Genomic DNA, 12,716 nt, shown 5'->3' on the forward strand with positions numbered 1-12,716 from the left:
AGCGACAATCCCAGGTCGCTGGCTCAAACGGACCCACAATGTCAATTCCTACCTTCTGCCACGGGCCATCTGGCAGGGGTACTGGGTGCAGAGGTGCAACTTGTGTTTTAGCACTTTTATCATTCATCTGGCAAGTCACACACATGCTGATGCTGTCCTGCACACACACATCCACGCTTGGCCACCAGTATAAATCCCACAGTCTCTGCTTAGTCCAGATGATGCCTTGGTGGGTCTCATGTGCTAGGCTTACAAGCTGTTTTCTTCGGGCCACAGGAACCAACTGTCGCTGAGGGCCCCTGTACACTGTCACATCTTGGACTGAAAGTTCATTTCTGACAGCAAAGTAAGGCTGAAGCATTGCAGGTAAGGACGTTGCTGTCCTGGGCCATCCTTTTTTCATTTGTACTCTCTCAGGGCAGTAAATTCTGGACGTACCTCACATGGGTCAAAGCCCGTCAGTGCTGGGCTGTTCACGATGCACTCCTTAACTTTGTCGAAGCTTGACTGTGCAGCTGCAGTCCGCTTGAATACATCGTTATGTAGGCAGTCACGCATGGGCTCCACCAGCAATGCGTGATTTTGCACAAACTTTGAATACCATGCTGTGAGCCCCAGGAATGAGCGCAGAGTGGTGGCATCATTAGGTGCTGGAGCTTCTTTGATTGCTCTTAGATGGTCCTCACTAGGCTGACACTATGTGTCCCAGGAACTACAGACTTTTCTGGTTAAAATTAAACTTTTCTGTGTTGAGCTGGAAGCCTGCTTCCTTCAGTGCAGCGAGCACCTCTTGCAGGTTGCGGTCATGTTCCCCCTGGTCCCAGCCATAAACTATCACACCATCTAGTTCTGGACCCTTTTGAGGCCTTTTAGTACCACAGACATGAGCTTGGAAAATGCACTTTGGGCTGAACATAGTCCGTATGGGGCTCAGTGGAACCTGAATAGTCCTTCATGTGTTATGAATGCTGTTCTCTAGAGCTTGAAAAAGGCGACTGGACTTCTTTTTGTTTCTTGAAGACGTTTCACCTCTCATCCGAAAGGCTTCTTCAGTTCTCAACCAAATGGTGGAGAGACCCAGGTATTTAAACCCCTGTGGGCGTAGTCCCCTGGAGGTGGTTATGACCCTCTATTGATCATGTGCTTGAACACATGTGCCCAGGTGTGAAGGGGGCGTGGGTCATATTTAATCAGTGGTTTCAGTTGAAACCAATTTAGGACTCCGCTCCATTGTTTCCTGTGGCCTATTGAGGTCACTGGAACAAAGGTGTGAATGGGGGTTGAGACGTCTGGGAAGGGAGCTCAGGACAGCACTGTAAGCGGGGGAAAGTTGGTGACGTAATCCACCTCCTCTGTTCAATGATGGTTGTTCACAGTGGACATAGATGGCTTCTTTCACTCCTCTTTCAAACCATCTGTTTTCCCTGTCCAAAATGTGGACATTGGCATCCTCAAAAGAGTGCCCTTTTTCCTTCAGATGCAGATGTACTGCTGAATCTTGTCCTGTTGAGGTGGCTCTTCTATGTTGTGCCATTCGTTTGTGAAGAGGCTGTTTGGTTTCACCAATGTAGAGGTCCGAGCATTCTTCACTGCACTGAACAGCATACACTACATCGCTGATCTTGTGTTTGGCGGGTTTGTCCTTGGGATGAACCAGTTTTTGTCTTAGGGTGTGACTTGGTTTGAAGTATACTGAGATGTCATGCTTGGAGAAAATTCTTCTGAGTTTCTCTGACAAGCCTGACACATATGGGATGACAATGTTGTTCCTCTTGTCCTTCCCATTCTCTGTAGTTTGTGTTTGGCCTTCAGAGAATGGGAAGGACAAGAGGAACAACATTGTCATCCCATATGTGTCAGGCTTGTCAGAGAAACTCAGAAGAATTTTCTCCAAGCATGACATCTCAGTATACTTCAAACTAAGTCACACCCTAAGACAAAAACTGGTTCATCCCAAGGACAAACCCGCCAAACACAAGATCAGCGATGTAGTGTATGCTGTTCAGTGCAGAGAAGAATGCTCGGACCTCTACATTGGTGAAACCAAACAGCCTCTTCACAAACGAATGGCACAACATAGAAGAGCCACCTCAACAGGACAAGATTCAGCAGTACATCTGCATCTGAAGGAAAAAGGGCACTCTTTTGAGGATGCCAATGTCCACATTTTGGACAGGGAAAACAGATGGTTTGAAAGAGGAGTGAAAGAAGCCATCTATGTCCACTGTGAACAACCATCATTGAACAGAGGAGGTGGATTACGTCACCAACTTTCCCCCGCTTACAGTGCTGTCCTGAGCTCCCTTCCCAGACGTCTCAACCCCCATTCACACCTTTGTTCCAGTGACCTCAATAGGCCACAGGAAACAATGGAGCGGAGTCCTAAATTGGTTTCAACTGAAACCACTGATTAAATATGACCCACGCCCCCTTCACACCTGGGCACATGTGTTCAAGCACATGATCAATAGAGGGTCATAACCACCTCCAGGGGACTATGCCCACAGGGGTTTAAATACCTGGGTCTCTCCACCATTTGGTTGAGAACTGAAGAAGCCTTTCGGATGAGAGGTGAAACGTCTTCAAGAAACAAAAAGAAGTCCAGTCGCCTTTTTCAAGCTCCAGAGACTACTATGACCTGGATAACTGAGAATCTACACAGACTATGAATGCTGTTATGTCACAGCTCTCTTCAGCCAGCAACACCTGATGATAAGCATTCACCAGATCAATAGTGGAGAAAACCATGGCTCCACGCATTTCAGAAAATATGTCATCCATATGGGGAAGTGGGTGACTGTCCATCACTACTGCCTTATTTGGTTCACAGAAATCCACACACAGTCTCACTTTTCCATTTATTCTCACTGTGACCACGGCGGGAGATACCCATGGGGAGGGATCAATCCTTTCAATGACATCCATGTCCAACAGCTTTTCAGTTCAGCAGAGACAGCTTGTTTGACAGAGAGCGTGAGTCTTCGCAGCTTTTGATGCACAGGCTGGATGCCCTCTCTGACTTTTATTCGGTGAATGAACCCTTTAGCAAGGCCCAGTTTCTCCCCACACACTGGTCCAGTCTTTGTAACCTCTGCGACTGGAGCTGCAGGTAAGGTGCCTGTTGGAGAGGTGAATGCATTTGAGAGCACAGTGTTGTTTTCAATAGAGTCTCAGGGTTTTGAATAAGTCCAGTCCTAGTAAAACTGTGCCCGTTTCCACTACATATAACTTAGCTGGCACAGATCAGCTTTCATGCTGCATGGTGGCTGATAGGCAACCAAGTACCGGGACCTCAACTTTTGTATATGTCACTAACATTGAAGATTGGTCGGTAGCGCCACATCACTGAAGTGTTTTCTGTAGAGATGTTCAGGAATAATAGACACTGCAGAGCCTGTGTCCACCACTAGTTTCACCTGGCAGGAAGCTGACTTTGCGTTTATTGTAACTGCGCATGTGATCTTGTCATTTGTTTGTCCATTTTGTAACATCATCACTGTATTCATTTCAAGAACAACCACTTCTGCTACCTTAACTGTAGGTTTCTTGGACTTGCATACGCGGTCAAAGTGTCATATTTTGTTGCGGTTTTAGCAGCTCACTTTACGTGCTGGGCAATCTGGAGCATCGGCAAGATGAGCTGATGCGCCACATCTAAGGTACCTTTGGTCCTGTTTCGGTGCTGGTGGCTGGTTTGTAGGGTCATAATTCCTTGTCTTGGGTCTGAATGGCCGCTTTGGCTTTGCCTTCAAAACTTGTACTGCTGCTTGCGGCTCCAACAAGAGGCTCTGCATGTGCCCGAATGCCGCGTCCACTTGGCACGCCATTTTTATTGCAGCGTCCAGTGTGACATTTCCATCTATCTGCAGTAACAGGTTCTTACGTATTCTTTGTGAGCTAGCATGCTCTATGAGTTGGTCCCGTATCATTTCATCTGTATTTCTTGTGAACCCACACGTTGCAGCCAGCTCGCACAGCACGCCCACATACTCAGCAACAGTCTCGTGTGGTCTTTGCCTCCTTGGACAAGATGGCGCCTGTGTTTGGCCTTGCCGCTCTTGTTTGCAATGCTGTTTTTACAATTTTTTCTTATAATGTGTCTGCTGCTCAAATCTATGATCGGGGCACACTGCTATACATTAAGGATTCAATGGACAGCTACTGTGACAGCTGGGACAACTTCAGGAAAGTTTTTCCACCTCCCCTTGTGTGTTCCTCACCTGAGTGCCTGCTACAGTGTAAAACCCACGGGACTCTTAATCCCAAGAAGCGGAAAAGGGGAACCAGGGCCAGCGTCCAGGTGAAACGGAGAAGATACCGGAGGCTAGCTTCTTGGCTGTGGAAAGACTCCCGGTGCTTGCGACCAGTTCCTCTTCTGTCATTTGTCGTGGACCCTGCGGCTCCGTGGCTTAATGTTGGTGTGCTCACCTGGCGTCCTCCGTTCTGCTAGTGGGAGCGCTGCCCCAACATCGATGCCGGTCTCACCTGGTTTTGGATTTACAACCCTGCGCGTAAGGTGTACAGGTGCACACAGGTGTTTAATTCAAGTGCCGCTTCAGTCAGCTGTGGAGTGTGCAGTTCAACCTTCACCGATCCGGTTTGCCCTGCTTAACGCTCGCTCAAATAAAAACAAATCGTTTATTCTCAACGATTTGTTTATTAAAGAGTCTCTAGACTTCATGTGACTGACTGAGACGTGGCAGCAAAGTATGGATTATAGTCACTTGAAGGAAATTTGTCCGGCTGGCTGCTCCGTCATTGGAACTCTTTCCGGATGCGGCGGAGGACTCGCTGCTGTGTACCAAGACAAATTCACTTGCAAGCAGATGAACTCTGACTCCTTTACTTCATTTGAGCTACAGATGATGAAGGTCGGTTCTTTGAAAACTTTTTATTGTATCTTAATCTACCACCCTCCTGGCGTTACCGGAGCCTTTTTAAGTGAATTTAATGATCTGCTGTCATCCATCATCAAACTGGAGAAGGTAGTAATATTGGGAGATTTTAACCTTCATATTGATGATGCATCCTGTAACACAGCTGCTGATCTCATCACTATTTCTGAGACTTTTAGCTTTAGGCAACATGTTTCTGGTCCCACACATATAAAGGGCCACACCTTGTTTTTTTCCCTGGGTTTAAATATAAATGATGTATGTGTGGAGGATGTACATTTGAGCAACCATAGCTGCATATATTTTAATCTGTTGTTGTTTTTGGATCCTTTGCCTCCTAAATTGAAAATATAAAGGCGGGTAATCAACCAGGACACTCATGAAAGTTTCTTTGCCCTGTTTGATGCAAACATGCCTCACAGTGATGTGGACTCACTTGTTTTGTCCTTTAACAATCAGTGTAATTCTGTTTTAGACATCGTGGCACCTCTAAAACAAAGCATGGCCCAATCTTCAAATTGTTGCCCTTGGATGAACGAAAATATTCGTAATTTTAGAAGATATTGTCCAAGTTAGAATGTTTATGGAAGGCTTCCAAGCTTGAGGTTCACAGGTTACATCTTAAAGACTCTATTATCTTATTAAATGACATGTTGAAAAACGCCAGAACAGAGTATTTTGCAAAGCTTATAGTTTCAGAAAAGAAAAATTCTTGTTTGATACAATTAAGAAAATTGTCTCTCCTGATATTCCTCATGCATCAGTCTATACAAAGTCTGAGTGCAATAAGTTTTTGAATTATTTTGTGAATAAGGTCGCTGCCATCAGGTCAAGTATTTCTCCATCATGCTCTCAGTATTATTCCTGCAATTTGCTTACTTCTGACACCTGGTCCTCTTTTGCTCCTGTTACCTTACAGGATATCAGGACATTTGCTTGATCGTATGAAACCGACTTCAAGCCCCCTCGATATCCTTCCCACTTCATTGTTCATTAGTGTGTTTGACTCTATTGGCCCCTGTATAGTGGAAATGATAAATACTTCTCTTCAAACTGGCTCAGTTCCCAGCTTCTTTAAACAAGCTGTTGTTGAGCCAATTTTAAAGAAACCTCATTTGGACCCATCTCTTCCAAACAGCTACAGGCCAATATCCAAATTGCCTTTTTTGTCAAAAATTTTGGAAAAAACGGTAGCAGAACAACTTAACCATTTCTTGGAAGAAAATAACGTTATGGACACTTTCCAGTCTGGTTTTCGCAAATTGCACTCCACTGAAACTGCGCTACTTAAAGTATCTAGTGACATTTTGATGGCAGCAGACTCTGTAGAGTTAACAGTTTTGGTTTTATTAGATCTCACCTCTGCTTTTGATACTGTTGATCACAGTATCATGATAAACAGGCTTAGGGATCTGTTTGGGATTACTGGTGTTGTTTTAGAATGGTTCATGTCATATTTATCTGAGAGATCTTTTAGTGTTCAGACAAGTGATGTCTGAAACAACATTTTTGTCTTGTGGGATACCTCAGGGATCTGTTTTGGGTCCAATTCTCTTCTTACTTTATATATTTCCTCTAGGCCAAATTATAAGACGTTACAATGAAATTTTTTATCATCTCTATGCTGATGACATTCAGCTATATTGCTCTTTCAAAGCCTCTGAGTTTTATAAATTGTCCAGTTTAAGTAATTGCCTGACAGAAATCAAGCAATGGTTAAATGACAATTTCCTCCAGTTAAATACTGGTAAAACCGAAACACTGATTATTGCTCCTGATTATTGTCGCCTAATGATCTCGGACATTAGGCGACTGGTTAGACTGGTTAGAGGAGGCCCAGGAAAAAAAAGAGGTCAAAATATGAGGACCTGGTAGCAATTTATTGGAGGCATGGGTGGAGCTAATATTTTTCTCAAAAATGGTACATTTTCTGTGTTTAAACATCTGATGGTTTCTAATTCTGTAAATTGGTTAATGAGATTTGAAAATCATTGAATTCTGTTTTTATTTTATACAGCTTCCCAACTTTTTTGGAATTGAGTTTATACTAATACTAATAACTACTATATTTTTGTGTTTTCTTTATTTTTTTCTATGCAAGATTGAAGGAATAAAAGTTTAATATTATGACTGTAGCTGTCATACTCACTGACCATGTAAGGTGTCTTTGGCCTGCTGTTGAGTTTGGATGTGTGTTTGCAGCTGACATCTTTCCACCTCCAACTGTGAGAGCTGCTTCTGCTGCTGGCTAAGCTGCTGGTGGAGAGACACTGACAGAGACCTGCAGGCAATGAGAGAGAATGTCAATATATATGTGATCTACAAAAACACATACTGTGTGTTCTCAGGTGTGGTCAGTACTGGAGCTCCTGTAGATCAACCTCCAGCTGCTCCCTGTGTTTCCGCAGGGTATCCAGCTCCTCCTGCAGCCTCCTGTTTTCTCTGTGCTTCTCCTCCTGCTGTATGCCCCTGCTCTTCACCTCCTCCATCACCTGGCCCAGCCTGTCTTGCACCTCCTTCAGCTCCCCACACACCAAGGCATGCTGAAAGGACAGCTGGGGACCCCCACGGGACCCCCCCCCCACACACACACACACACTTCATACATGATACAATAAACAGGTCTTCATGCTTGATTTTCACATAACTGTCCCCTCTCATTTTTACCTCCTCCAACTGCTGTCCAGCCCCCTGTCGCTCCTCAACTAAGGAGATAATCTCTCTCCCCTTTTCCTCCAATATTCCCTCCAGCTCTGTCTCTCGTTCTCTCAGCTGCTGAACCACTTTTGCCTCAGCCTCTCTCTGTACTCTAACAGATACAACACAATTCAATAAGTTATATGAGGATTAAAGGGCTCATGTTCAGGATTTCAGGATAAAAGGGTTTTCTAATCTGCCTTTTTCTGGACTCAATTTTTTAGTAAATAAAAAAATAAACTTAGTGTTCTGGATTAAGAACTTGGGTACAAACACTGTGGTGCAAACTGATCTCACCTGAGCTTGCTGCAGTCCATGTTTAGGGTTTTGACTTCTCTCTGCAGAGAGCTGACTTGTGATCTCAGAGCCAGCAGCTGTGACTGGTAGTCTGACAGCTCAGACTCCAGCTGGTAAAAAAAACATATCAACTGTTTTATGGGATGTACTAAAGGATTGAAGCCACAGGGATACGCATTGTCACTAAGCAAAAGAGAGAAAAAAAAAAAAGAGAGAGAGAGGGCAAGCAGGAGTACCTGCTGCAGCTGCTTGTTCAGATCTCTCTTGTCTAAGGCCAAAGCAGAGTTCAGGGCAGCCATTTTCTCTAAAGCATCCCGTCCCTCTTCCACCTCCTGTCTTAATACACTCTCTGAGGACAACAGATGCAACACATCCTCCCTGGACTGATGAGGGGGAGACAAAGATGAGAGCCAGAATATCGTTCTATACAAATTAGTGCAAAACCAAGAGTGTTCCTTTGAGGGTTTACACCTTTTTAGTGTCATATCTGTACCTTCTGCAGGGCATCTCTGAGATCAGATGCCTCTTCCTCTGCCCTCTGCTTGTCCAACTGTTCTCTCTCTAGTGACCCCTGCAGGAAGCAGCAACAAGAGGACAACATGAGACGAAGATAATAGAGACATCCAAATAAAGAGAAATAATACAAAACTTCAAACATCTGAAGGGGACTATCTCCTGCTGTGTGCTACATGTGAGAAAGGCTAACTTGGAACAATTTTTTGATCTGATTCTCCAGACATCATCTGTAATTCACGTATAAGAATGTCTTGTGTAAAGTGAACCTGATTTTGTTACCTTCAGATTGTAAATCTCTATCTGTTGCAGAGTGTCCCGCTCTGACAGCTGGATGTTCTCTAACAGCTCAGTCTCAACTCTGAAATAAAACCAGTGCACAGGTGATGAAGCAGCAAACCACAGTACAGTGGAGTGGTGTCCTGTGTTAAGTACCGTCTGTGTGTTTCTGACTCCAGCTCTCTGTTTCTCTCCTCCTGTTTGTCTCTCTCCCTTCTCAGTCTGTTATTTTCCCTCTTCAACTCCTCCTCTCTCACCTCCTCAACCTGCGGACGCAAGAAGGATGGCGTCTCCTTCTCTCTGTCACACAGGAATATACACATGAATAAATACAGAAGTATAAAGTAAATTACAGTCATTAGTTCACTAACTCACATAGAAGCATGAATAACTTCTTTTACATCCACAAAAGTGAAGAATAAAATAACAATTAATCATTTTTCCTATACTTCCTGCCCACTTGTGATCCAGACCTTTGGCTGAAAAATTGTTGGTTGGAGTTGGAAGAAATTTGCATTAATTATTGAACAGCAGCAGCAGATTTAAACCAACAGTTTCATGTATTCATCCATCTATTCATAGCTCTGCATCTTCCTGATACAGATTGGGTTAATGTGCAACTGAGTTCACCCTGAAACACATTCTAGATGCCAGGTATGTGTGTGTGTGTTCGTGTACAGATGTGAACCTGCTCAGTACGTCCAGAGTGCGTGCAAGCTCCTGCTGTTTGTGCCGGGTTTGTGCGTGTGGCTGCTGGTTGTCATCCTCTAGCTGCTTCAGTCGGAGGTGCAGGGCTGTTTTTTCCTCATCAAGCTGCTGCAGTGATCGCTGTGCCCTCTGACAAAATGCGCGTACACACACACGCGCACACATGCACAGTAACACCTCTGTGACTTTTGAATCATCATAAGAAAGTTTACGTTAGCACATCAATGCAGAATCCTGATATGTGAGATGGATATCTGCTGCTCAGGATGTCGAACTATGGATTCTGACCCACTTACATGTAAAATGGCAAATCTTTGTGTTGCCTTTTGAGTGTATAATGAATCTCAAACTAAGCAACATGAATAATGTTACACAGTTGAGGAATAGTTTCCAATATTTTAATGTGATGAATATTTTAAATTTTATATGTCAATAAATAATTGGTTTAAGAATTAAGTGGCTATTATCCTACTAAATTATGCAAAACAGTCTTATATCAGGTAAAGAAAAAAAGTAATTTATCAGAAGTTTGAAAATTATATTTTTCAACAATGTCTCTGTCTGCATGGGCAGCTCTTTAAAATCATGAACTAATCCTGTTTTTTTTTTTATTTTTTACAAAATTGACTGAAAATTCTGTGAATTCTAATTTCTGATTGTGTGCAGACCTCTGCCTCCACAGACATACATGGATTAGAAGGCAGATACGTTGGCTGTGCTGACATATCATTCATAAATACAGCATTGACCAATGCTGCATATGCATAAGGTATATACTGACCTGTAGTTCCTCATTTCTCCTCTGAAGGGCACTCTCCGTCTGAGATAGGACAGACAGCAAGGAGGACAGATCCAGGCTGAGGACACCTTCTGAGGAGATGTTTACAGACTGACTGGTGCTGCTCAGGACTCTGGACTGAACACAAATCATAACACAGGCTAACCTCATATACTTCACCTGTTGCTGTTGACAGAGACTCTTAAAGCGTTACACATACCAGCTGTTAATAAGCTCTTTCTTCTTCTTCTTCTAATATGTACTATTGCGAGAAACGATTAAGAACAAGAGCTCTCTAAAAGTGTGACAACAAAACCAATACAAAACTAGGCTTGCTAGCTACTGCTAGTTAGCTTTGTTGTCTTCAACTTGAAATTAGCTTAACTCCCCCCGTTGGTGTTAGTCACATCACTTAGTTGGTGCATAGGCTGCACACGGAGGGCTATTTTCAAGTTTTCCATGCAGTATTTTTTGCCTTGCATCTTGGTATGAGTTCCAGTCCAAAACAAGCAAAGAAGTCACCTGTTCACTTATCCTCAGGATTGTCCCCTCTAGGAGAGCACTGACTGAGCATGAAGCCTGTGCATTCTGCTGCCAGTTCTAACACTCAACATTGACAAGACAGGTCATGTTTATGGCAAAAGCACTAGGAAAGACTTGTTATAAAGTATGACCCTTTCTTCACATGACCCAATTTTTCTGAGTCCAAAGTCAAGGAGTATTCGGTTGATCTACCTTCAACTAGCTGGGCTGGCCATATGGAATATGTTGATGAGTTAGCCAAGCAAGAGCAAGAACCGTGCCAGAGTAATAGCTAACTACAGAATGAGACAGCTGTTTACCATGATAGCGGTTGGTGGTTACTGGTAGATGCTGAGTTTTTGGAGGAGGACAAGAAGAGCCTGTTGTTGGCCCAGTATGCTGCCACTGATGTGCTGGCTGATCTTTTTTTTTCATGTTTTGTCTGACAGCGGAAAAGCTGCAGGTAGAGTTGGCCTCTCCTCTACTGGCTCAGACACGGTCACTGATTTTTAGGTTTTTCCTACCCTAGAATACTATGGCTGTCAAAAACTGCCTGCCCATGTTCCCAGATTTTGTCTCTAAGATAATTGCTATATGGAGCATACCACTGTCTACCTACATCACTATTCCCAGCTATGGACACTATCTGGAGCTAGACTGTACATCACTGTACAGTGATAAAAATGTGGGCTTTGTAAATCCACCATCTATAGAACTCTCCCTGGCAGCTTAACTTTTCCATCCAAACACTGCAGATTTTCCCCTGGAAATACTGTATTTTTCGGACCATAAGGCGCACTTAAAATCCTTAAATTTTCTCAAACATCGGTGGTGCACCTGATGATATTAGACAGGAACAAGCTGCGAGTGCGGTGCAGCAGGTGCGGAAAGCAGCCAAAGCTGCCGGAGATAAATTCAACAAGAAGTGGAAGCATTGTTTCAAAAATGGAAACCGCACGCAGTAAACCGCAGAAAACATTGATGGATTTTATTCTTCAACTCCAGGCCTCGAGAGCCCCTGTTCTGCAGGTTTTAGATGTGTGTCTGCTTCAACACACCTGAGTCAAATATAGAAGTCATTAACAGGACTCTGGAGAACTTGACTGCATACTGAGGAGGTGATTCAGTCATTTGATTCAGGTGTGTTGGATAAGGGACACATCTAATAGTTGCAGGACAGGGCCTCTCAAGGCCTGGAGTTAAAGAGCCCTGTTCTACATGTTCCTGGTCTGTTTTCATCTATGCTGGCCTGGATGTTTGTGCGTAATCTGGCGATCGGTGGCTGGCACTGTTGCCAACTTTTGTGCAACAAAACTTGTTTTAGGCTGTCTCAAAAATTGCTAAAAGTTGCTAAAGGACGAATCGAGGTCTGGGGATGTGTGTGCTGTCTCCCTCAGTGCCAAAGAGAGGTCCAGGCAACGCCACAGTGTACGAGCAGTACGAGCGCTGTATGCACACAAAACATGGTGACAGCAGAGTTTTGAGGTTTCAGGTGTTGAGTCAAAACGGGTTTTTTTTTTTTTTTAATGTTGTTTCGTTGCTTATGCTGGTGCACAGGATTTATGAAGGGCTTATATATAAAATGAAGAATTGACTTCCCTCATTAATATATATATATATATATATATATATATATATATATATATATATATATATATATATATATATATATATATATATAAAAAATCAGTGGTGGATGCTGGTCTTTCAAGGAGGGGAAGCACAATTTCGGCCTACATCATAAAATGTGTCGGTTTATTTATACGTAAATTCTACCCTCCATTCCTTTTCAAGAAAATGATCTGTGACCCTGTCGTACCAACAAGGCGTCTTTTCCAGGGACTTGACTAGTGTCTTCTCAATGGCCAGCAGAGCTAGGCTGCTTAAATGGCCTTGGCCCATGGTGTTGCGGGTGTAAGACTTGAGCCGCGTTAAACAGGAGAAGCTCCTCTCTACACCTGCAGATGTAGCTCCAATCATTGCCACTAATGACAATAGTTTGTACACCTGAGGCATTGCACTGTCCA

The 12,716-nt window shown here is 43.6% G+C and overlaps 1 protein-coding gene across 5 annotated transcripts in view; it reads right to left on the reverse strand.

The window, feature by feature from the left end:
- The window catches only part of LOC115778020 (trichohyalin), a 43,654-nt gene that overhangs the window by 11,956 nt on the left and 18,982 nt on the right, over window positions 1–12,716 (reverse strand). For all 5 annotated transcript variants that reach the window (XM_030726031.1, XM_030726032.1, XM_030726034.1 and 2 more), the window contains exons 10-19: window positions 10,171–10,305; window positions 9,370–9,518; window positions 8,838–8,981; window positions 8,685–8,763; window positions 8,383–8,460; window positions 8,126–8,272; window positions 7,890–7,999; window positions 7,563–7,704; window positions 7,257–7,450; window positions 7,049–7,176 (exon numbers count right to left, since the gene is read on the reverse strand). In XM_030726031.1, coding sequence (XP_030581891.1) covers window positions 7,049–7,176; window positions 7,257–7,450; window positions 7,563–7,704; window positions 7,890–7,999; window positions 8,126–8,272; window positions 8,383–8,460; window positions 8,685–8,763; window positions 8,838–8,981; window positions 9,370–9,518; window positions 10,171–10,305 — 1,306 coding nt within the window. The remainder of the gene's footprint in view (window positions 1–7,048; window positions 7,177–7,256; window positions 7,451–7,562; window positions 7,705–7,889; window positions 8,000–8,125; window positions 8,273–8,382; window positions 8,461–8,684; window positions 8,764–8,837; window positions 8,982–9,369; window positions 9,519–10,170; window positions 10,306–12,716) is intronic.

This window comes from Archocentrus centrarchus, unplaced genomic scaffold, assembly GCF_007364275.1.
Source record: "Archocentrus centrarchus isolate MPI-CPG fArcCen1 unplaced genomic scaffold, fArcCen1 scaffold_95_ctg1, whole genome shotgun sequence".
Taxonomy (NCBI): domain Eukaryota; kingdom Metazoa; phylum Chordata; class Actinopteri; order Cichliformes; family Cichlidae; genus Archocentrus; species Archocentrus centrarchus.